General features: G+C 35.3%; 1 protein-coding gene across 1 annotated transcript in view; it reads right to left on the bottom strand.

The window, feature by feature from the left end:
• The window catches only part of ARHGAP42 (Rho GTPase activating protein 42), a 315,746-nt gene that overhangs the window by 24,637 nt on the left and 267,544 nt on the right, over positions 1 to 23,565 (bottom strand). The window contains exons 11-17 of the mRNA XM_033204701.1: positions 22,752 to 22,830; positions 21,277 to 21,316; positions 10,953 to 11,015; positions 9,590 to 9,664; positions 8,813 to 8,897; positions 8,114 to 8,172; positions 4,794 to 4,899 (exon numbers count right to left, since the gene is read on the bottom strand). Coding sequence (XP_033060592.1) covers positions 4,794 to 4,899; positions 8,114 to 8,172; positions 8,813 to 8,897; positions 9,590 to 9,664; positions 10,953 to 11,015; positions 21,277 to 21,316; positions 22,752 to 22,830 — 507 coding nt within the window. The remainder of the gene's footprint in view (positions 1 to 4,793; positions 4,900 to 8,113; positions 8,173 to 8,812; positions 8,898 to 9,589; positions 9,665 to 10,952; positions 11,016 to 21,276; positions 21,317 to 22,751; positions 22,831 to 23,565) is intronic.

Raw genomic sequence — 23,565 nt, 5'->3', positions numbered from 1 at the left:
AAAAACATTAATCTATATATCCAAGAAGCTCAACAAACTCCAAGCAGAATAACTGCAAAGATATCCACAGCAAGACACATCACAGTAAAAGTGCTGAAGCCAAAGACAAAAAGAAAATTCTGAAAGCATTAAGAGAAAAAGTCTTACTGGGGTCTACAAAGAACCCCAATAAGCTTATTTCTCAATAGAAACAATAACGGCTAGAAGGCAGAGGGATGGCATATTCAAAATGCTTAAAGAAAAAAAAGTCTGCCAACTAAGAATCTTCTATCCAGCAAAACTAACCTGCAAAAAGGAAAGTGAAATAAAGACATTTTTAGGAAAACAAAAAATCAGAGAACTTATTGCTAGCAGATCTGCATCACAAAAAATACTAAAGGACATTCTTCAGGCTGAAAGCAAGTGACCTTAGATTGTAATTCAAATGCACATGTAAAAACAAACAAACAAACAAACAAACAAAAAACAAAAACCCAGTGTAGGTAATTAGGTAATTAAAAGAGTATAAATACATATTTCTTCTCCTTCCTTTTTTTGATTTTAAAATGCAATTTTAATAACATGTATGTATTAATAATTATATTGTTGGGCCTATAGCATTTAAAAATGTAGTATATTTGACAGTAACAGCACAAATGAAAAGCATAAAGCAAAGCTGTACTGGAGTAACAAAATAATACCAGATGGTAATTCAAATTTACAGGAACAAATGAAAAGGTTAAAAAATGGTAAATAAGAAGGTTAATAAATGTATCAAACTCTATAAATGTACTTGCTCCTCTTTCTTCCCTCAACTTCATCTCTAAGAGGCATAAAATTATATAAATAAGTATAACAATGGATTGTTGGGATATAACATATATAGATATAACATGTTTATTAATGATAGCACAAAAAGGAGAAAGCAGAAATAGAACTATGTAAAAATAATGTTTCTATAGCTCACATGAATTAAGTTAAGTACATTCTGAAAAGATGTATATGATAAGCCCTAGAAAATCTATTAGGACAAGAAAGCAGTAAAATTAAAACTGAATAGCAAAGACAACATGAAACATATAGAAAACAAAAAGAAAAATGGTAGATATAGGTCCAACCACATCAAGAATAACATTAAATGTGAATGGATTAAACAATACAATCAAAAGTCAGAGATTATCAAACTGAATTAAAAAACAATAAGATCCGGCCGGGCGCGGTGGCTCAAGCCTGTAATCCCAGCACTTTGGGAGGCCGAGACGGGCGGATCACGAGGTCAGGAGATTGAGACCATCCTGGCTAACACGGTGAAACCCCGTCTCTACTAAAAATTACAAAAAACTAGCCGGGCGAGGTGGTGGGCGCCTGTAGTCCCAGCTACTCGGGAGGCTGAGGCGGGAGAATGGCGTAAACCCGGGAGGCGGAGCTTGCAGTGAGCTGAGATCGGCCACTGCACTCCAGCCTGGGCGACAGAGCGAGACTCCGTCTCAAAAAAAAAAAAAAAAAAAAAAAAAAAAAAAAACAATAAGATCCAACTATATGCTTTCTACAGTAGATATACATTAGATTCAGAAATACAAACAGGTTGAAAGTAAAAGGACAGAAGATGTATCATGCAAACAGTAACCAAATGAAAGCCAGAAGAACCGTACCAATATCATACAAAATGGATTTTAAAACAAAGAAATGCTATTAGAGATAAAGATAAAATATAATGATAAAAGGATCAATCTGGCCAGGTGTGGTGGCTCATGCCTGTAATCCCAGCACTTTGGGACACTGAGGCAGGTGGATCATGAGGTCAAGAGATAGAGACCATCCTGGCCAACATGGTGAAACCCCATCTCTACTAAAAATACAAAAATTAACTAAAATTAGCTGGGCATGGTGTCACGTGTCTCTAGTCCCAGCTACTTAGGAGGCTGAGGCAGGAGAATCGCTTGAACCCAGGAGATGGAGGTTGCAGCAAGCCAAGATCATGCCACTGCACTCCAGCCTGGTGACAGGGCGAGACTCCGTCTCAAAAAAAAAGGGGTCAATCTAACAGGAATATATAACAATGATAAACATATATATATATATATATATATATATAGTTAATAACAAAGTACTCAAATACATGAAGTAAAGTCATGTGCTCCTGAGTGGGCTTTCCAAACAGTGAATCAAGAGTTTTGTTTAGTTTTACATTTGCACTGAGTAAGGATTATTGGTCACCTGAATATTATTTAATTAAAAACATCAATTGGCAAATGTAATAACACTAGCAAATATCCATGTGTAAAATGAAAAGATTTTAATTTAGGAGAAATCAACTTTCACTTCTTACTTTACATTCAAAAGAAATTCCACAATAATTTTCCAAAATGTTATAGCTCCTAATGAATAAGTCCACCTACAAATTTTTTTGTAATTTAATAACACTTTTAAATATTTAAAATTAGTTGAGAATAAAATAAAACACCACAGATAGCAAACAAAAGGACTCTTAGGAAGAATTCAATGATTTATACTGTTTCTCAGAGTTAATTAATGGAAATTTGGAATCAGTCCTTTAGTCTTCAGAATCCCAATCTAGGTTGATTGTCCTAATTTTTTTTCAGCCATGAAAAGTTTCAGCCAGGGATCAAGAGTGTTATTAGCTGTTTGCTGTTTTTATAAGTAAATTTGTGGTGATCTGAATGTACGTTCCACAGCTCCTGTTTGGTGAGCAAGGTTTGACCTTTTGAAAGTTCAAGAAAGAAGCTAGGAATGGTGGAGAAGGATGAGCAAAGTAATTTAAGCATTCTTTAGTGGCCAGATACTCTCCTGTGCTATTGCCTGTGCCAAAGCCACACAGAGTCATATTAAGGGTACGGCTTATGTTAATCTATTATTCTGGATAATTAAGCAAACATATTTTGTGTGACACACATGTGGATTTTCAAAGGACATTTTCAAAGCCTTTGCTAGAAAATTGGTTTGAAGACCAACAAGAAAATGTCTAATAAATTGTATAGTTAAATTTCATGAAGAGCTCACACAATTCAAAACTAATACTGACCAACAATAGCAAGTCCTATGTTTATTAGCTAAAAGAAGTGCTGCTATGGGTCAATAGTTAATGATGAACTTTAAGTGATGTTGATCCTAGTAGATTTCCTTTTTATTTTAAATAGTGGTGGTGGTAATGGATATGTGGGGGAAGATTTACATTATCTAAAAGCCTGCAAGTTGAGATGAGATTTATGAATATGTTTATGTAGCACTACAGAATGAGCATCTGTTATCCAAAATGCTTGAGAACAGAAGTGTTTGGATTTCAGATATTTTTCAGATTTTAAAATATCTGCATTATATTTACCAGTTGAGCATCCCAAATCCAAAAAGTTCCAATGAGCATTATAATTGAGCAACATCTTGGCACTCAAAAAGTTGTAGAATTTGGAGCATTTTGAATTTTTGATTTTCAGACTTGGGATACTCAAGTTTTATTTCAAATGTATATGGCTCAAATGAGCATAGATTGGTTACTACTTATTATGAAGAATGAAGGATTAATCATTTTATTGTAAATCATGGTACTCATTAAAATGGGAAATATGGTACTCATGAAACATTCCCATTAAAACATTCCCATTAAAATGGGAAATATTTCCCATTTTAATGAGTACCATGATTTATAATAAAATGATTAATCCTTCATTCTACTAAATAATGCTACAGGAAATTCTTAAGTAAGTTTAAAACTGGATTTAGACATTTGTTTCCAGCAGCATGGCAAATTCACTTTGGGCTTAAATATGTGTTTGTCTCTCTCTCTGTATCTTTCAATTTATAGAGATAGATAGTAGATAAATATAATATTTATAATGATTAATTTTGCATGTCAGCTTGGCTAGGCTATGATACCAAGATATTTGGTTGAAGATTATCCTAGATGTTTCTCTTAAGGTATTTTGTTCAGATGACATCATCATTTAAATGAGTAGTCTTTAAGTAGAGTAGATTACTCTCCATAATATGGGTGGGCCTCATCCAATCAGTTGAAGGTCTTAAAAGAAAAAAAACAAAAACAAAAAACTGAGTTCCCAGAGTAACAAGGAATTCTGTCTCAAGATTGTCTTTGGATTCAAGCTTCAACATCAACTCTTCCCTGCCAGCCTGCACCACAGATTTCAGATGTGTTAGCCTCAATAATCAAGTGAACCAGTTCCTTAAAATCAACCAATCAATCTCTATCTCTTTACACATATATTAAATATATGTACATGCACACACACACACAGACACTATTGCTTTTGTTTCCGCAGATAGTTCTGGCTAACACAGTATTTATCTACAAAGAGAGATTTTAAATATATGAATAAACTAGCAGCAAAGTTAGAAAAATCTCCAGAGATCAAGTGAAATAACGAATACATGGAGGGAATCTCACAGTTAAGTGTCAGTTTTACCTAGGGGAACCTGTTGACTTTAGTAGTATAGAGCACTGGTCTTCAAACTCATTGCTTATAATGCACCTAAAAGAATTGGGAGGAAAAAAACTATATACTCCTTCATTTTTAAGTTGACACATCTACTTGTTTCATCATTAGTTTAACAATTGCAAAGGATATAATTATTTGCATAATTATATACAAATAAACATATACAGGTACACACACTCATATAGAAATATCTTAAAAACAAACTGCCATACCATTTTTTAAGCAAATTCAATGGACTCTAATTATAATACCAATATTATAACATCATCACACACTTTAAAAAGACATGAACAAACTTAAGAGATGAACAATAAGTTAAATGAACAATGTAAGTTAGAGAATTACTTGACCAGATGCTTTATTAAGATGTCCAGCATCTCTCTGTTTTTCTCCGGCAATTTGTGCACCAATGCATGTACAGCCTCCACCCTGTAGTTCTGGTCATCAGATTCTGTTACATAAAAAACGTTGCAAATGTTCAAGTTTTAATTGCAATTCAATTGTATTTAATTGCATTTAATTGAATTTCATTCAATGTAAATATTAGTAATCTAATCACAACTACCACGTCTACCCCTCCTGCCTCACAGGCACTGCTTCATGTAGTACCATCATTATCATTCCCTATGACTTGCAGAAGTTGAGTAACTCGCCCATGGTCATGAAGTTATTAAGTAGAGAAGCCAAAGAAGCCCAGTTCTACAGATTCCACACAGATGCTCTTAGCCACTCAACTGTATACTCTGATACAGCCAATACTCATCACCTGCTTGAGTCTTACTACCTAAAGACACAATCAAACCTTTAGATATGTGAATGACCACAGCAATTGCTATAGATTTCCTAATGTGCCAGTCACTAGAGTACGTATTAGTCCATTTATATGGTTTGGCTGTGTCCCCACCCAAATCTCATCTTGAATTGTAGTTCCCATAATCCCTACGTGTTGTGGGAGGGACCCAGTGGGAGATGAGGTAATGCTGTTCTCATGATAGTGAGTGAGTTCTCATGAGATCTGACAGTTTTATAAGGGGCTTTTCCCCCTTTCCTCAGCACTTCTCCCTCCTGTCACCATGTGAGGAGGCACCTTCTGCCATGATTGTAAGTTTCCTGAGTTGCTCCCAGCCATGTGGAACTGTGAGTCAATTAAACCTCTTTTTCTTATAAATTACTGAGTCTTGGATGTTTCTTCATAGTAGTGTGGTAATACACCCATAGAAAGCTCCTAGAGATTCAACCCAGTGTAACCAGATGAAGCCCCGCCTTCCTCTCATTTTACAAATATAAAGACAATACAGAAGAACTGTTCTGAAATGTTAGCATTATTACATAAACATAAGCCCCATAGATTTTCAGCCCATAATGACAATGGTAAATGTAAAATACAAGAATCATCTATGGCAAGCGTAGTATGCCAAGTGAAAGCTAAGATGTTGGCATGTCTGCTAGAGAAATGTCTAACATTTCAGAACAAGAAAGCTTCATTTAACATTCTCTTACTGCGGCAAATAAATTCTGGGATGATTCCCCACTGTACCAAATTCTTTATCCAGAAAGTACCTTGACTCACAGGATTCATATTATGGGATTACCATTTCATCTGGAAGCAGCTATTTAGACATGGGGTGAAGAGAGAGCCTGGCTCAGGCTAAACATGAGGTCTAACCTAGCAAATGGAATGGAGACATCAAAAATCTGATTGTACTGCTGGCTATGTGAAAAGGCAGACAATGTAAAATCAGGGCTGAAGTGACCAAATGTACTCCAAGAAAAACTGACTGGGAAGGAAAGTGAGAATGATAGAAATACAGTAGAGAACAAAGATGAGAGATCCTCAGGAAAGAGTGAGTAGAGAAATGTCAAATCCCAAGTTGGCAGTTCCTGGTTGCAGGCTCATGGAAACCCTGATCTCTGTTCTGGCCAAGGAATACACTGAAATATCTCTTAGGATCTGAATAACTTCCCCTTTATACTGAGCTGGACTTCTGCTGCTTGAAACCAAATAACCTAATTTTCTTAACTTAGCATCTAGTAAATATGGCTATCTTAGGTCCAGACAAAAGATGAGTTCATATATGTAAGGATATATTTTAAATATCATGGCCATAAATATTATTATTATAATATAATTACCATTTGCTACAGAAGCAAATGGAGAAAAAACTTGTGACCAAAAGCTTGTACTAAAACAATAAGCTCATTGAGCCATTTTAGCCAAGTAGCTCAAATTTCCTTTGTTATAAAGCAAAATTTCTGTAAGAAAGGATTCTGGGTTAAGAGTAAAAACAAAACAAAAATCTGGCTTGCAGCCCTGATTTTGCCATGAATTTATTAGTGTCATTGTACATATTATTTGCCCACTTTGGGTCCTGATTTCCTAGTTCATAGAATGAGAGGTCAGATTATATATTTTCTCTGGTCCTGTATGTCCTACAAAGATTTCTATGAAGAGGAGGTAGAGTGGAGAGCTTCAAGAGAAAACTAAATAGTGTAGATTTATAGGAGATCATGTGGTTAGTCATAAAAGCTGGATTGAAAACCGAGGTCATTCAATTTTATCTGACACTTTTATCAGCATACATTTCCTGTGACATTACAATGTGTGCAAATAAACTAACGCAACTAATTTCTTTCTTGGATTGTGAGAAATAATCTGGTTGTAGTCACACCTCATACATCTTAACAATGAAATGCCAGCTCTTAATTATTACAAGTTGTTGTGATGGGCTCAGATGGTACCTGGCACTTCAGTCTCAATGGTTTACAAATACATGTTACTAACTTCTCATATAGCATATGTCAACTCTTTCTGCTAATATTTTAAATTGATCTATCTATTCATATTACATGGTGGCAATCACAGATCTAAACAAATGACATAAATGTGATCACTGCAAATAAAATATGAGGGAGAGGGGATTGATGGAAGTGCCTGCTGTCTGCCAAAAATATTTGACTCATCTCCAGACTGAGGAATATAGCACATGAGCATGTGCAGGGATATAACTGTCTGTACATACTCAGAGTCCTGCTTAGTTGATCTTATAAGAAACTGATACTTGTCATTCAAATAAGATGAAATTAGAATAATAATTCCTCATGGTTCTTTCTAATCACCAGACTGTTACCCAATGAGGTCTTGCTAAGTGTCAACATATTTCAGTTAATTCTGCAATTTCTTATTGGCTTCTAAACCACATTATAAATTACTAAATATCAGATTAACAATTTTTTTTTGTTTTGTTTTTTTTAATTTGAGATGCAGTTTCACTCTTGTTGGCTGGGCTGGAGTGCAATGGCGCAATCTCGGCTCACCGCAACCTCCGCCTCCTGGGTTCAAGCGATCCTCCTGCCTCAGCCTCCCGAGTAGCTGGGATTACAGGTATGCGCCACCACGCCCAGCTAATTTTGTATTTTTAGTAGAGACAGGGTTTCTCCATGTTGGTCAGGTTGGTCTCGAACTCCTGACCTCAGGTGATCTGCCCACCTCGGCCTCCCAAAGTGCTGGAATTACAGGTGTGAGCCACCATGCCCAGCCCAGATTAACAACTTTTTAAGCAATACTTGAAAACAATCTTCACTAGCTGATACTAGTAATATATGCCTAAGAATGGCAGCATAAAACTACATCAATTATAAAGTGTATGTGATTCAAATATACTTACTAACAGCAATGATAAAATCTTTGTGCAACTTGTAAGTCATCAGTGGTTCTGCAAGGCACCTACAACAGAGAAGTAAAGCACATGTTAGAATGGTAGTATCTTTCATTCTCCCCTAAACTTTAAGTGTTTCTTTAAGAGTTAGGTGACTGTCATTCATCAATTAAAAATAAAATAATAAATAAATAAATAAAAGAATTGGGTGATTTGGCAGTTTGATAAAGTTCCAGTAGTGGGGCCACAGAGAGACCTAAAATGCAGACCTCGAAGACACCAGTGTACTTCTTTCCATGACTGTATTAAGAGGGGAGACTGGGAGACAATTTTTTCAGTGTCAGAATTACCTTACCAGAGGAACAAATATGGGAACAATAGTTAAAAAACAAAACAACACAACTTTCCATTCCAATTTGTTATTTTAAAAAGTACATAGAAATCCTATATACAAGCTTCATCTGAAACAACAAATACTAATTCAGTACTCAATATTACATAGTCTTTTAAATTATTGTTGGAAAAATCAAGTACAAGTTCCAGAACACTCAATGTAAATCTTACCATGTCATGCTATTTCACCTTTTGTGAGGGAACTGAGCTACTGAGTGAAGCTTCTGGACACAGGCTCCATGAAGTCACACGGTTACTACCCAAGGGGTGAGTCAGAGACTGCATCCAGAGTACTAGGAGTGAAACCCTCCTCACCTGAGGTAGTTTTTCAGCCCACTCGTTATTGTCTTATTGTCCCACAGTTCAATATCAATATCAATATCAGGAGGGGATTTAGGAGCTGGAAATAATAAAACAAGGTATTTAAATTGTGTAGTTCAAAATATTCCTTATGCAATTACAAAAAATGGGCACAAACATAAGTAGGTCAAAAGAGAGAGGTCTTCATTTCTTAGAATGCAAAGAGTTAACGTTAGGACTGTTGTTTGTGTGAATTGATAAAAAGCTGACACTAAAACTCGAAGATATATCCTATGAAATAAGTCTCCCAAATGAAATTATTGCTAATTGCTAACATGACAGAGCAGTTACCATGTGCCCAACATGCTTCTAAGTGCTTTACAGAGATTAACATATCCAATCCTCACAACTCTTAAGAGGCAGGTACCATTATTATCCCTATTTTTATAAACAAGGAGGGTGAGACACAAAGACATTAAGCAAATTACTCAAGGTCACAAAACCTGTAAGTTGCTGAGCTAGGATTCCAAATGACTGTAGCTAGCATCCCTGCATCTTATTGTATCTCTAGCTTACCAAAGGACACTTGGGAGAAAAAAATACAGTATTATAAATATGCCCCCTCAAATTCTCATTGTTCATCTATTATAAATAAACATTAAAAACTGAATATAAATATGAACTTTAAATATTATTTGAAAATATTCAAAGTCGCTCTAGTCAAAGAAGCCTATACTTTAGATTACCTATAAGAACACAAAACTTATGTAAGTTGCTTCATCCGAAACTTACAAAATATGGTATTCATGAGTTTTTGAACCTTGGAGTTCACTCCTCCTATTCGGTAGAGTCCTAAAATGGTGATACCTAATAGGAAGGAAAATCACAAGAAAATGGCTTGAGATACAGCTCGGCAAGTACAGAATGTTAAAAACTCAGACATATGCCTAACAAAATTTGAAAGCTACTTATCCAATTTCACAGTATAACTTTAGCAAAGCTATCCTGGAAACACCCATCAGACTTATATTTCTCAGAGCAGTCACTGATTAGTGATTTGAAAGTCTTTGAAGATCTTCAAAGTAGCAAAGTGTAGCTGCCTATTCACCATCATTTGAATATAAAAAAGCAATGGAGATGGGAAGGGATGATCGGTATTACTCATGTTCTCTTTCTTTAGAGTCATGGAGTCCTCCTGCATGTTGAAAAGTCCCATGGCATTTATATCTTCAGTTTAGAGATGAGGAAACGAATTCAGAGAATTCAAGGAAACTAATTTTCAAAACGTTGAAGTGGTAGCACTTAAAATTTAAATATAAGTTTATGGAACTCCAAAGCCCAATATGAATGTTGCTTTAGCCAAATTTCCCTGGAAGTGAGTCCAACATTTAACTGGAGTAGACTTCAAGACAGAGGTCATGATTGGAGTGAAGAAAGGTGCCAAAGCTCTGGCAGTGACAAATCAGTAAAAGAAAGCATATAAGGAAGGAAGGGAGCGAAGACAAGCTCCTTAGGAATCTTACCTCCTCAATGATTGGGAAAAACAAACAAACAACAAACAAACAAACAAAGAGGCCGGGCGCGGTGGCTCAAGCCTGTAATCCCAGCACTTTGGGAGGCCGAGACGGGCGGATCACGAGGTCGGTAGATCAAGACCATCTTGGCTAACACGGTGAAATCCCGTCTCTACTAAAAAATACAAAAAACTAGCCAGGCGACGAGGCGGGCGCCTGTAGTCCCAGCTACTCGGGAGGCTGAGGCAGGAGAATGGCGTGAACCCGGGAGGCGGAGCTTGCAGTGAGCTGAGATCCGGCCACTGCACTCCAGCCTGGGCGACAGAGCCAGACTCCATCTCAAAAAAAAAAAAATCAAAGGGGTGCTTGAAGTAATAAATAAGGCACAGTTTATCAATAAGAAGTACAGTGAGGTTATATTAGAAAAAAATCTAAAAAAGAAGTATGCCGAAAGCATGATTCTTAGTAAACTAAAGCTCAAGATATAACTATTTGTATACTGATACATACATTTATATCACTCTTAAAATTAATCCATGTTAATGACCAAATACATCTTCATTGATTCATCTACTCTGAGAGTTTTCTATGTAAGAATGAGACACATGACAGGAATGCTATACCGATCAGGCAACACTGACCTCTTGTTTCCACAGCTTGAATGCATTTTCTAACAAAGTTGAACCCTGCTTCATTCAAATACACTGAAAATAAGAGAGAAATCGCATTAGGTGTTTATGCTGAACTCACAGCCCCACTTCACTTGGCTCTGTTCATTGGCCCTTTAGGACTCAACAGTAGAGAGGTTTTCACTGAGTTTTTCAAATATTTTGGTTAGAGGCCGACTTTTTATTTTGGGGTAGAAGTAGAGGAGGGAACTTCACCCTCACAGTTATTGTATCCACCTGCCAAGATCCTTCAGAGAAAGTGTATTACAATGATCTTATCCACTTTTCCTAAAAATAGCATTACTCCTTTACTACGTGTTATTTTTTTTTTTTTTCAAATGATAGGAGCAAATGCAATAAGAATAAACCCTTATTATGTATTGAAACTTGTAATACAAAGCCTTTCACATATCCTTTCCCATGATTCTCAAAATATTATCAGGTAGAGAAAAGGCTCTGCAGTCTCAAGATGATTCCCTGGGTTGCTGAAAACCTCCACTGTTCTCAGTTTTAAGCTCTAGAGTCAGGATTCTAACTTGGGTCTGATTCTAAGCTCCACGCTCTATTTTTCATTTTGCTACCATATTTAAAATAATTCGAAACATGCATTGTCAGTCACTAAACATCCCCAAAACGTCCTAGGATTCTGAAATTGCAATTTATTTTCATTGTTTTTTTGGTTAGATTTTCTTTGGATCAATTCTAATTTTTTAAAGGGTTTTGGGGCCAGATCAAATGAGATTACTTGTTTAAAGAGAAAGCATTTATTTTAAAAATACCAACTAACACCCAGAGAGAAAACTGAAAAACTTTTGAACTATGATACAAATTTTCATCACATGTGGTAGAGACATGAATTTTAAAATATTCTCAAATAATAAATGAGAATTCAAACCAATAAAAATTTAAAACTAGCTTCCATTTAAAGATAGTAGATTAAACATTCTTGTAACTCAAAATAGACCCCCAGACAAAAAATATATATCAAAAAAATGATAAAAATCAAGAAAGGGTAAAAGCAACAAACTAAAAACTGAAAAAAATTCTAGGCACAGCAAGCCAGTGGAGCTGAACTGATTGACAGAAAGCTCTGAATAATCTGTGCCTAACAATGGAACAAGAGGTACTACCACGAAGGGGTATTTATTATGTGTTGTTAGGTGAAAAAAGTAATCGACAGGAAAATAAGGCCTATTTTCTCAAAATCTAAAAATTTGAGGGTATATATGACTGTTTCTATTTTCCTAAGAAAAACCTCCACAAATACATATGCAAACTATTGGTAAGGAGAAAGAGGGCAGAAGTTAGAAACTGTCATTTTTAATTCACTAGGCATTTTGGAATTATTTGATATTTTAAAATATATATATATGTGTGTGTGTGTGTGTGTGTGTGTTTAGCACTCTAAAAAACAACTTCAAAACTCTAGAAATAAAAATGTCAAAACTAAAATATGTATTGCCATCAATGGGAAGTAGCTCATTTATTTCTTTGTCCCCACTGTCCTAGGACAAGAGAACAGAACTCAGTGAATACTTTCAGTGAACTCAACACACAAAAATGAATGGCCATGGCATCTTATTAGAGTACAGCTGATGACCTACCCACATGAGAGTGAAGCTTTTCTTGGACACCAAAGAGAGACTGCTTGCTTCCAATAACCCCAAAATGCCCAGCGTAACACTAAGCATTCAGATATTTTAAAATATTTATTGAATATAACACACAGGTAAGATGGAAAAGTGAGGAATCATTTAATTTTCAGTTTTAAGGACAACAACAAAAACTGAGACAAAAAATGTAACCCTAGGTAAAAACAAGACACTAGCATTTTTATATCAATTAAAACTGCAACTTCCTGACATTTAAAATGTTTGGTACTAGAGGTCACATTCTTCCGCTTTTCAATAAAAAGATGTATTAAGAGAAAAAGACAATCATTTTTTAAAGATTTCAACAGAACTTCCTTTCAACAAAATATAATGAAGATAGTTGTGACATATAAAACAGAATTTCTCTCTTAAGTATTCATTTTGAGAAAAATAAGTAATAACCAGGCTGTACCCCAAAGTATACTGGGATATTTGGCAGCAATATTCCAGTCTTTTCTAATAAACTGATATCAAAAGCTCATCATGTAGAATAAAATCTTACTGAGAGTCAGTCTAACTGCAGGGTTTTTCTACGGATGCTTCTGTTCTGACATATTCCATGGATCCTGTACTTAGCTCCCGTCATGTGAGTAAATACAACATTATCAATCAATTTAGAGATGTGGAAGAATATACTGTGTTGGCAAAAATAACCATGAATTTTTGTTTCCTTTGCCCATCCTTTGCTTTGACTGAAAGAGTAGTTTCATGGTGCAGAGATAGTGTCCAGCTTTGTTTAAAGCCAGGAAAACCTAAGGCCAGTTCTCAGCTCTAGTATCACTGCTGTATGTCTGAGGTGGGGGAAATGTATCTATTATTTTATAAACTCAAGTTCCTTCATTTATAAAATGAGCGAAGTAACAATACCTAAGTTAAACAGTTGTAGTAAGATGAAGACAAATGGAATGAAACACTGAAGAGTGCCTAACAATGGAACAAGAGGAATTCAATGCTGGGTTTTTTTTCCTATCTGCTCCTGTCTACACGTCACTGCTATATGAAGGAAAACATAAGAAATTATAAAAGAAGTCAGTCATTAGTTTTAACTAGATGAGAGGGGCAGTAATGACTCTTTCACTTGTTAGCTCTGTTACTAGGCATGGTTTTGATCTCTCTGTGCCTCAGTTTCCTCTCCTACAAAATAAAGGTAATAGTTTCTTCTTCATAGCACTATTTAAAGATGAAGTAAGTTAACATTTGCAAAGCTCCTAGAATGCGTATGCTTAGAATATAGTAAGTGCTTTAAAGTATTGGCTCTTATCATTATCATTATTCTTGACTAGAGAAGAATGCAAATCTCTACATATGTAAACTTCGTGAATAAGGCATTCTTCCCACATGGCTAAAATCACTGGGGCTTGAGGGACAGTCAGCCACAAGTGTTGATTTTCAAAAAGGCATATATCACTTTGTCACTTATTTAATAAGTTGGATATTAAGAAATGTCCCCATGTGATCATTATACTTCAATAAATACAATGAAAAAACATATCCTCTCACTAGAGCTAAACAGACTATAGCAGACTGAAATTACTGTTTACGCATATCTGTTGTCCCTCCCTACAAGAAGATTAGATTTCTCAGCATCCTTGAAGCCAGCTTGGTCATGTGATACCCACTAACAATGAAATATGAACATAAGTGACACATGTCTTTACCCAGTAGCCACTAAGAGCCAGTATGTGGCTTGCAATTTTCTTTTTCCCTTGTCACAGGATCAGCGACGATACAAAGGGAGGCTTCTCTACCAACTCAAGTTCCAGAGTGAAAACAACGTTGAGAGCCACCGCTGACCTATATGGACATGTACTATAAAGAAGAAACGAACCTTTATTGTCATCAGCCTCTAAGACTTGAGGATCATCTATTACCAAGCATAACCTGGCCAGTTCTGATTTAATTGTATATAACTTAATTCACTGTGGCAAAACTCACTGAAATAAAGGCAACCCTACACAAGGAACTTTTTTCCTCCCTTAACTAGAATGTATCGCTTTTGACGACTGACTTGTCAATTCACATAACAAAGGCAGCAAAGCGCAGCAGTGGCAGGGCCTGTTGATGGTTGCTTTGCAAACAACTATCAACTATAGACAGTGCCTTCACTTTAGTACCCAGCGATTTCTGCTGAGGTCTGAGAAGAGGACAAGATGGCTCAAATAGTTTGTCTTCCAATGACTATGGATGAGGTAGTCACAAGGATTGTCATTTCTGAGGGAAGTCGGGGCAAACACATTCTGTAATGGAAAATGAGCAATTTTCCAAAGCCACGAAGGGGTTACTATACTTAATGCATCAGTGCTCATGAGATTTCATTTACAATGGGTCCTCTTAACCTCCAAAAAACAAACCAAAAAGCAAAAAATCACAAACACCTGAGAACTCTTCAGTGTTCAAATGTCGATGGAAAGGGTTATTACTAAATCAAATTGCACCATTGAAAAGGCTGATAATTAATGATAATTCTCCTTCGGTGGAGGACAAGGTACTCCTGTGGCAACAGCACAGAGAGGAGGATAAGTATCCTACACAGGAGAAATATGGATTGCTGGTTCGGGTTCAATGCTTGGCCCAGAGCAGGCAGCCAATACATGCTTAATTGACTGATGGCTTGCTAGTTACTGGTTTGTACCAGGATTGCTCAAGTACCTTCTCCGATGGGTTCTATAAGGGTTAGAGTTTATCAGCTTATATGAGCTATATTTGTGAACACTTTCCCAGTTCCAAGCCCTACCCCAGCCCTGTATCTCCTCCATTTTAGAGAGAATCAGAGGGATACTCAGAATACAACTACTATCAAATTCTATAACATGAGAATTAGAATTCTATAACATTAATGATACTTGGTCTTCATGGGCGAGGGTAGAAGCAGAAGACCGACTAACTTAGTTAACTTAATATATTCAATCAAAAGTTCAGTCTAAACCTTATTTTTTTCCCCTATGTAAACTGTTCAGGGATAAAGCTTTTATTGAAACCTACAAAAAGTTTCCATAAGGCAGTTTAGCAGCACAAAAGCTATTAATCTCAACAGAATTCAAACAGCCACGAGGAAAGGAAAAAGAATAGTCTTCCACAGAGCTAACAAAGCAAAAGTCCTTGTACCTTCAATTTACTAGCAATTCAAAACCTAGTATGTCCTTACAGATGTAATCTACTTGACCTTACAGTACATTCTCAGGGTTGACAAAACAAAGCAACACTTGTCTTTACTTTTCAGTTCACTTTGCTGATCTCCTGTTTCAGATTAAAAGGTCCCTTATCACAGATAAATAATATCATGCTATGTGTTAACTGAAATAAATAAAAAATAAATGAGTGCATTTATCAATGTTCACGACACCTGCTGGACCTTTTCTTTTCTCCTTAAGGATGGGCAGTTAACTCCACAGCCCTGGCCCAAATTGTTCTTTCATTCTGCTCTGCCCATGAAGAGCACTTGAGCTACGAAAATCTTTCTGGGTCTCTGTGATAAAAAGAAAACTGTCAATGATCAAAGATTGGGGGATTATATGGTAAAGAAGGAGGATGATAACCTAGCCACATCTGAGAACTTCCAGAACTCTCTAAACCACAAAATGAAGCCCAAGAACATTTATAACAGATGGTAATTGCATAGAATGATAAGGAGCAAAAAAAAGCTTATTGCTGTGGAGAATAGATACACAGGTACACTTGAGGAAAGTCACTAAAACATACAAGCAGAAGTTTAGAGCTGTTGGGAAATTTCAAGATTATCTTCTGTTCCAATCCCTGCAATTTTGTATATAAGGACTGAATGTTAGGTGACTTTGTCATTACACATGTAAATACTGACTTTTATTAGTGGAAACATCAATGGAAAAGAACTTCCTTTTTCCTTATTCACAGTACCTGGAGTAGAGTAGGTGCACAATGGAATATTGTTGAACTGACTGTATGAGGGAATGAGACCTAAGTGCCTTTTCTTTCACAATGCTCACTTTCTCCAGACTCAGGGTTGAAGGACCAGCTCAGAAGCCATCACACAAAACTCATATTTGAATGGGGACAGGCTCAGGGCACCAATAGAGAATATCAGAGAAAGAAAGCCTAGAAGAAATGTCAACTGCTTTTGCCTCTGTTAATGACTGGTCCCAAGATGGAGGTCTTGGGGCAGGAAAGGTATGTCATAAAATGTAATTTGTTCCTTTGAAAGATGTATTCAAATGGCAGAACTATGGAAAACATACGGATGAGCTACTTTTTACAAAATGTCCCCCGTGGCATGGCTTGAGGACTAGTTTAGTGCTAATCCTTTTATTTATTTATTTATTTATTTTTATTATACTTCAAGTTCTAGGGTACATGTGCATAACATGCAGGTTTGTTACATATGTATACTTGTGCCATGTTGGTGTGCTGCACCCATTAACTCGTCAGCACCCATCAATTCATCATTTATATCATGTATAACTCCCCAATGCAATCCCTCTCCCCTCCCCCCTCCCCATGATAGGCCCCAGTGTGTGTATGTTCCCCTTCCCGAGTCCAAGTGATCTCATTGTTCAGTTCCCACCTATGAGTGAGAACATGCGGTGTTTGGTTTTCTCTTCTTGTGATAGTTTGCTAAGAATGATCTAGATGAGTTTGCGTCCTTTTTAGTGCTAATCTTAACTGAATGGCATGTGATTGAGGACTCGTTTAGTGCTAATCTTAATTGAAAGGCATTTGTTTAATATTGATGATACATATTACTACTACAAAAATAAATTCATTCCCAAAGTCTTACAATTTCAGGATATAGCAGCGTATTTTACAACCAGAAAAGTATTTGTAAATTCAATACCCTGTAATTAGTCAATATTTTGGTTTTTTATTTGATGTTTTTTTCATAAAGGTGATTCAAGCTTTCCTTTCAGTTGAATTACACAAGTTTCATTTACGGGATCCATATTTTGAAAATGGTAAATTAAGAGTAACTATTAATACAAGGTAGGAAGACTTTTGCATGTTAGTCTTATAAAGAGAAGCATGAAACTACATTCACAGCATAATTTTATTCTTCATTCGATGGCATTTGTCTCTGTAAATTCATACTATGCCCTATTTTAGAACATTAGGTATTTCTTACACTGTTGCTTGTAGGATTTTCAGCAAAGGCACAGATGTTATGATTGCTTCTAAATGGCTGGCATTCAAAACAAACTTTTACCTAAGTTTTATATTTTACCATCCTAAACTTCATTGTCTTCAGCAGTTCAAAAACACTAACACATATTACGCAAAACTGAGTTTCCAAAGGAGAACAAGAGTATTTTAGAGTAAGTGGAAGCCATCTGAATTATGGAGGATATAAACGAGCACTCTTCAAAGTGGCCGGTGAATTAGGGCTGGTACTGGTTTCCAATACCAATTACAAGAGAAGTTACATATTAAAATTGAGCAATGCTACTTTTAGAGGAGTCAAATATCAACTAAAAAGAAATACAAGATCTCAAGAACAGGATGATGTACAAAAAAATAGTTAGAGGGGCTGACAAAAAGAAAGATATAAACTGATTTAAACACTTAACACAATGAGCTCACATGACTTATTCGAGACCTAACAGGTATGAGAATTTCACAATCACTGAAACACAAATTTACCCGAGACAGGCATTCGAGACCAACCTGGCCAACATGGTGAGGCCCCACCTCTACTAAAAACACAAAAAATCGGCTGGGTGCTGGACGAGGTGGCATGAGCCTGTAATTCCAGCTACTTGGGAGGCTGAAGTAGGAGAATCGCTTGAACCCAGGAAGCGGAGGTTGCAGTGAGCTGAGATCTTGCCACTACACTCAAGTCTGGGCAACAGAGTGAGACTCCATCTCAAAAAAAAAAAAAAAAAAAAAAGCCTCACTCAAGTGAATTAGTAATACCACAATGTCCACCCCCAGAGCTGCTGGCAGCTAAGTTCTGGAAAGTGAGTCCAATCCTGTGCCTTTGAGCCAGGGTTTCTTTTATTGGTAGCACCTGCCACAGTCTTGACTTTTCAATAGGGTAGTGATTCTGTTTGGGTGAGGAAATTTGAATCCCCATGTGTGTGACAGCTAAAAATAAGTGTAATTTTCAATAAGTGTAGTTTATGCAAAAGTAGTATGACCTTTGGAAATCACTATGCATTTTTGTGTGTATTTATTTAGCATGTTTACAACACTTAATTTTAACATAGTACTTAATCCCTGCATTTATAAAGTGATTTAGATTTTAAAAGTTGATAGGTGTTTAAAAGATTATATTTGTCAGGATCACAAATCTGTCTAGTTAGGGTGACTTTGAGAGAATAAAATTTACGATTTTGTCATCAGTTGATATGTCTAAAGAAATTTGACTGATTAAATGTACAAATGGGAGAATTCTGTTAGAATTATGAAAACAAAATAAAGTGAAAATGATTTAGTTTTAAAAGTTAGTGCAATTACAAATAAGATCTGTATATTGATTAAAAACAGGCTTCAAGTAAACATATGGCTTAAAATAAATCAAATATTAAAAATAAAACTTAAAGCTTAAGATTCATAAATTTAAGCACTAAAGTAGAAGCTTGTAATATTTCTTCTATGACCAAAAATCTTTCCATGGGTAATAAAAGCCTACTGGTACTAATGAGAAGAATAAGAGCAAATCTGTGCTCAGCACATGTCTCAGGAAAGGCCTGTATTGACGACTATGGAGAAGAGACGGGTTCTGTCACAAGGAGCTCAGAGTACTGTGTAGGAAACTAATACACCATACAAAAAGCCAGAGTGTGAGAAATGATATAAGCACATGCACTCTAGGACTGCTACTTTTCTGAAACATGCACCATTTTATAATTATAATTGAAGGCACAGTGATGTTTCCGGTGGCTGATACTGCAGGATACCTGTTTCCAGAAGAATGATTCTGTATTGCATGAAGATGCAGACTCCCTCTCCATCACAAGTACATTAGTTTTGGTGGTGCATTTAATTAAGCATCAGTATATTCTGATTAACTTGACTATGCCACCATTCAGAAGCTCTACGCAATACTGTACATAGGTGCAACTGATTTCCATTAAGGATTTGTCCTTGGGTAATTTGAACGGGAAAGGATTAACCTTATAGTGGATATCAACAATCAAACTAATGTTAGAAAACACATTTCACATTCTTCTCAAATGCAATGTATACAACAGATTACTTTTTAGGTAATTATTAAGTATGAACATTTAGTACATACACAACTCTTACCATTTGGTTAATGTATCTGTGATTAGATAAATGTTGGCAATAAAGGATTTTATACTAATCACTTTCCTTGATTCCAGTAAGGAAGTAAATGTGAGAATAAAAACTGGAAATAATTTTTTAAAGTATTATTTAAAAATAATTTTAAAATTGTAAGTTATTTAAGTTATTATTGAAAGATCTTTTACATCATGCATTTTCTTTTGATAATTTCTGAAGTTAATCACTCGAAAGCATTTAATTCAGATAAAATAATAGGCTTTTTATACATTCAATATTTATAACTTTCAAATGAGTGCTTTCCTAGTTTTTATTTATTTCATTCTAACTTGTATTTCCATAGCAATCTAAATGTCAGGGTTGGTCAGGAGCAGTGGCTCATGCCTGTAATCCCAGCACTTTGGGAGAACAAGGTGGGAGGGTTACTTGAGGCCAATAGTTAGAGACCAGCCTGGACAACAAAATGAGACCTCATCTCTATTAAAAAATAAAAATAAAATAAATAAGAAAAGTAAATGTCAGGGTTATTGAGTTTGTTTGAAAAATAAATTTAGAAATGATAAGACAAAATCCATTGCATTACATGAAACTTGGAATTGCTGTGAAAGTTATACAAAATAACCCTAGAAACAAATACACAAATTAATTTTAAACATCAAATAAAATGACTATGTAAAGTACTTATGGAAACACCCTGAACTAACCACAGAAAAAAGGTAGCAAGAAGTTGGCAGGTAATTAAAGAGGATTTAGAACATGATGAAAAACATATAAACTGTGTTTATAAAGAACGGCTACAAACTAATGATTTAGTAATAATATAGTAAAAACATCTTTTCCTACATATACCATGTGTAATGATGAGGTCCTTATATTTTACATTCTTAGTTACTATCCACTAAAACCAGCAAGAAGTGTTTATGTCTTCAGTCTTATACCTGTAAGAAAACTGGAGCAGAGAAAATAAGACAAAGAAGCTCTCTACTGTCTTATGTATTTATATTGATATAGATATATAAATACAGTATTTATATATAATTATATAATTTAGCTTATTTATATATAATTATATATTATATATCATATATTTATTAACATAATTATGCATAATAAAATTACATTATATAATTATATATTATATATAATATATAAATAATTGAGCTAAATATCAACTTTCTCAAATCTCTATCAGAGATAAAGCAAGGCATGTAAATAAGTAAATAAACACCAAAGAAATAAAAATTAACTTTTGTTACTATAATACCAGTAGTTTGTGGTACATTGAGAAACATTTTAAATAAAAATTTCAAATTTGCTGTACCATAAGATCAATGGTGTTATACTATTTTCCCAGAATACTTTCAATCACATAATGCTTTTGTGTTAAAAATGACTACATGATAAAATTTTAAATAACTATTAACATGACTTACTTTCTTCTTTCTTGCTTATAATGGCAGGCAGAGTATAAATCTAAAAAACAAAGGATGTTACTTCCAGTTAATGACCCAGCACAAAAGATTAGCAAGGTGATATCTGTACATTAATACACAAAAAGAGTGTCTTGATTTCGAGGTCCTACAACTGCTGGGTCCATAGCACCATCTGTGTACCACCAAGCAACTTCCTTCCTGTGGTTCAGCCACCCTCACTTCCCTCTCCCTTCCATCTGTGACTGTGCTGCCCTGGACAAGGTTCTACCTCCATCTGATTTATGCATCTTATTCTCTGCCCCAGTAGGATGCATAAAGTGCCATTCTCGGGAAGTATCTCATAACGGACTTCGCCTGATTGCTCCTTCTTCCAATTTCCTGCTTAGCATGTTCTCAAATGTACACAATCCTAACTTGTACACTGTTGGGTTAACAAACTATTCCCTAAATTTGCTCTAAGTCAGGGCTTCTCAGTTGTTTCTGGTAAAGAGTGCATTTTCTTTTAAAACTATTGTTAACATTTGTGTAAAATATAATAAAATTGAAATAGAAAATAATAAAAAAATCAATGCAGAGTTCCAATTTTTAAATTAAATTTAACAGGCTTAAAATAACTTAAGTGGCTACATGATTTTCTAAAGACTGAATCGCCATTTCTGTACTGATCTTACTGTGGACTGGCAACACAGTTTGAGGGAGGGTCTCAAAGTCTGAGGACCACACTTTGTATGGCACTATTGCTGTACAGGTTCTTTGCCATCTAAAGAATGCTTTCTCAAGTGACAGGATAGGGACTCTTACTTCCTCTGTGTGCTCACCCTCTATTGATCTAGTAACAGGTGACAGGATGGGGACTCTTATTTCCTCTGTGTTCACCCTCTACTGATCTAGTAACAGTGTTCTTTATGAAAACAGACAGTGATGAATGATTCAGCCTCCTTTTTATGTAAGCCTTCCTATTTTTTGTAAGTAGACTATCATACCAATTTCAAAATAACTATTAAAAATGGGGATATGCATGCAAGTGAAAATGTCAAGCCACAGGCAGTTTTACTAAGCTATACTCTTTTAAAATGGTTTTGATTACAGAATCAGTTCTTACCCTGAACCTTGTTCCTCACTCTAATCACACGCCTAGTACAGGCCTTGCAAAGAGGGGGCATGAGATAATTATTAACGGAATAAGATAATCTAATGGGTGCAGCCAAGGTGATGAGTGTAAGTAATTTTTTAAGAAGTAATTTTAGGGTTTTAAATTAGTCCCAAAAGCCCCCTTATAAAACAAGTCAGAAAGGTAGAGTTATGTGCCATGAGTGAGCCTAGGAAAGCAGTAAAATTCTCTACTCTCCTGATTTCCTTTTTTAATGTTTTCAATTATACTACAGGCAAAACATTGTATATTATGAAAAGCATTTCCATACATTATAGTTATTAGGACAATCAAACCTAAATTATAGAATGTATCATAGTCTTACCGGTTCCTTCCCATCCATGGCTTCAAGCCAGAGTTTCCTATTAGCTTCTGAGAAGGCCTGTAACGTGATGATCCCATGCCTATCAAAAAAAAATATTGTATATATTTACACATTTATTACTTTTTAAATCCTCAGTTATCTAAAAAGATAAAATTTGAAGAAAAAAAGAGAAATGAAGAGAGAGGAGAAAAACATAGGAACTTATTTTAAAAAGAAAAAGATTGAAGTATAATACTTTCAGAAAAATCACTGGGCATGCAAAAAATGTTTTTAATTCTAACGATCACAGGTGGTAAAACCATTAAGTGTTTTCAGTATAGGACAGTCTGAAGGAGACTAGTTTGAAACTATTTCCCTTGAAATGATCAAAAAAGATGAGAAAGTCACATTCTTCAAAGCCATCTATGAATTCCACAATATGAGAACTCGACCCTGATGTGGTACCGTCCAGTCACTAAAAACAATTACAATTAATATGTAACAATGTGGAAAGCCTCATACCATAACTAAGTAATATTTTAAAAGACACTAAAACCAAAGCATTTCTCTATTCCATGATGACAATATTGAAATGAATTCATTTAAAAATAATTCTCTCCCATGCAGTCATTCTGAAATAGTTACTTGAGGATATACTTAAAGAAAGAAACAAAAAGTAGGGGGGGAAGGGAGTAAACTAGCATATGGAGGAAAAGATATAAAATATAAAAAAGGAATTTACTTAAACAGAAAATTGAGGGATCTGTGAAGAGGAACACTGAGATGAAAATTTTATTATAAATATTTTATAATTAAAAACCTGGAATGACAAATA

The sequence above is a fragment of the Trachypithecus francoisi genome, unplaced genomic scaffold (assembly GCF_009764315.1).
Source record: "Trachypithecus francoisi isolate TF-2019V2 unplaced genomic scaffold, Tfra_2.0 Lachesis_group8, whole genome shotgun sequence".
Classification (NCBI taxonomy): Eukaryota; Metazoa; Chordata; class Mammalia; order Primates; family Cercopithecidae; genus Trachypithecus; species Trachypithecus francoisi.
This window is presented reverse-complemented; position numbering and strand designations above follow the sequence as displayed.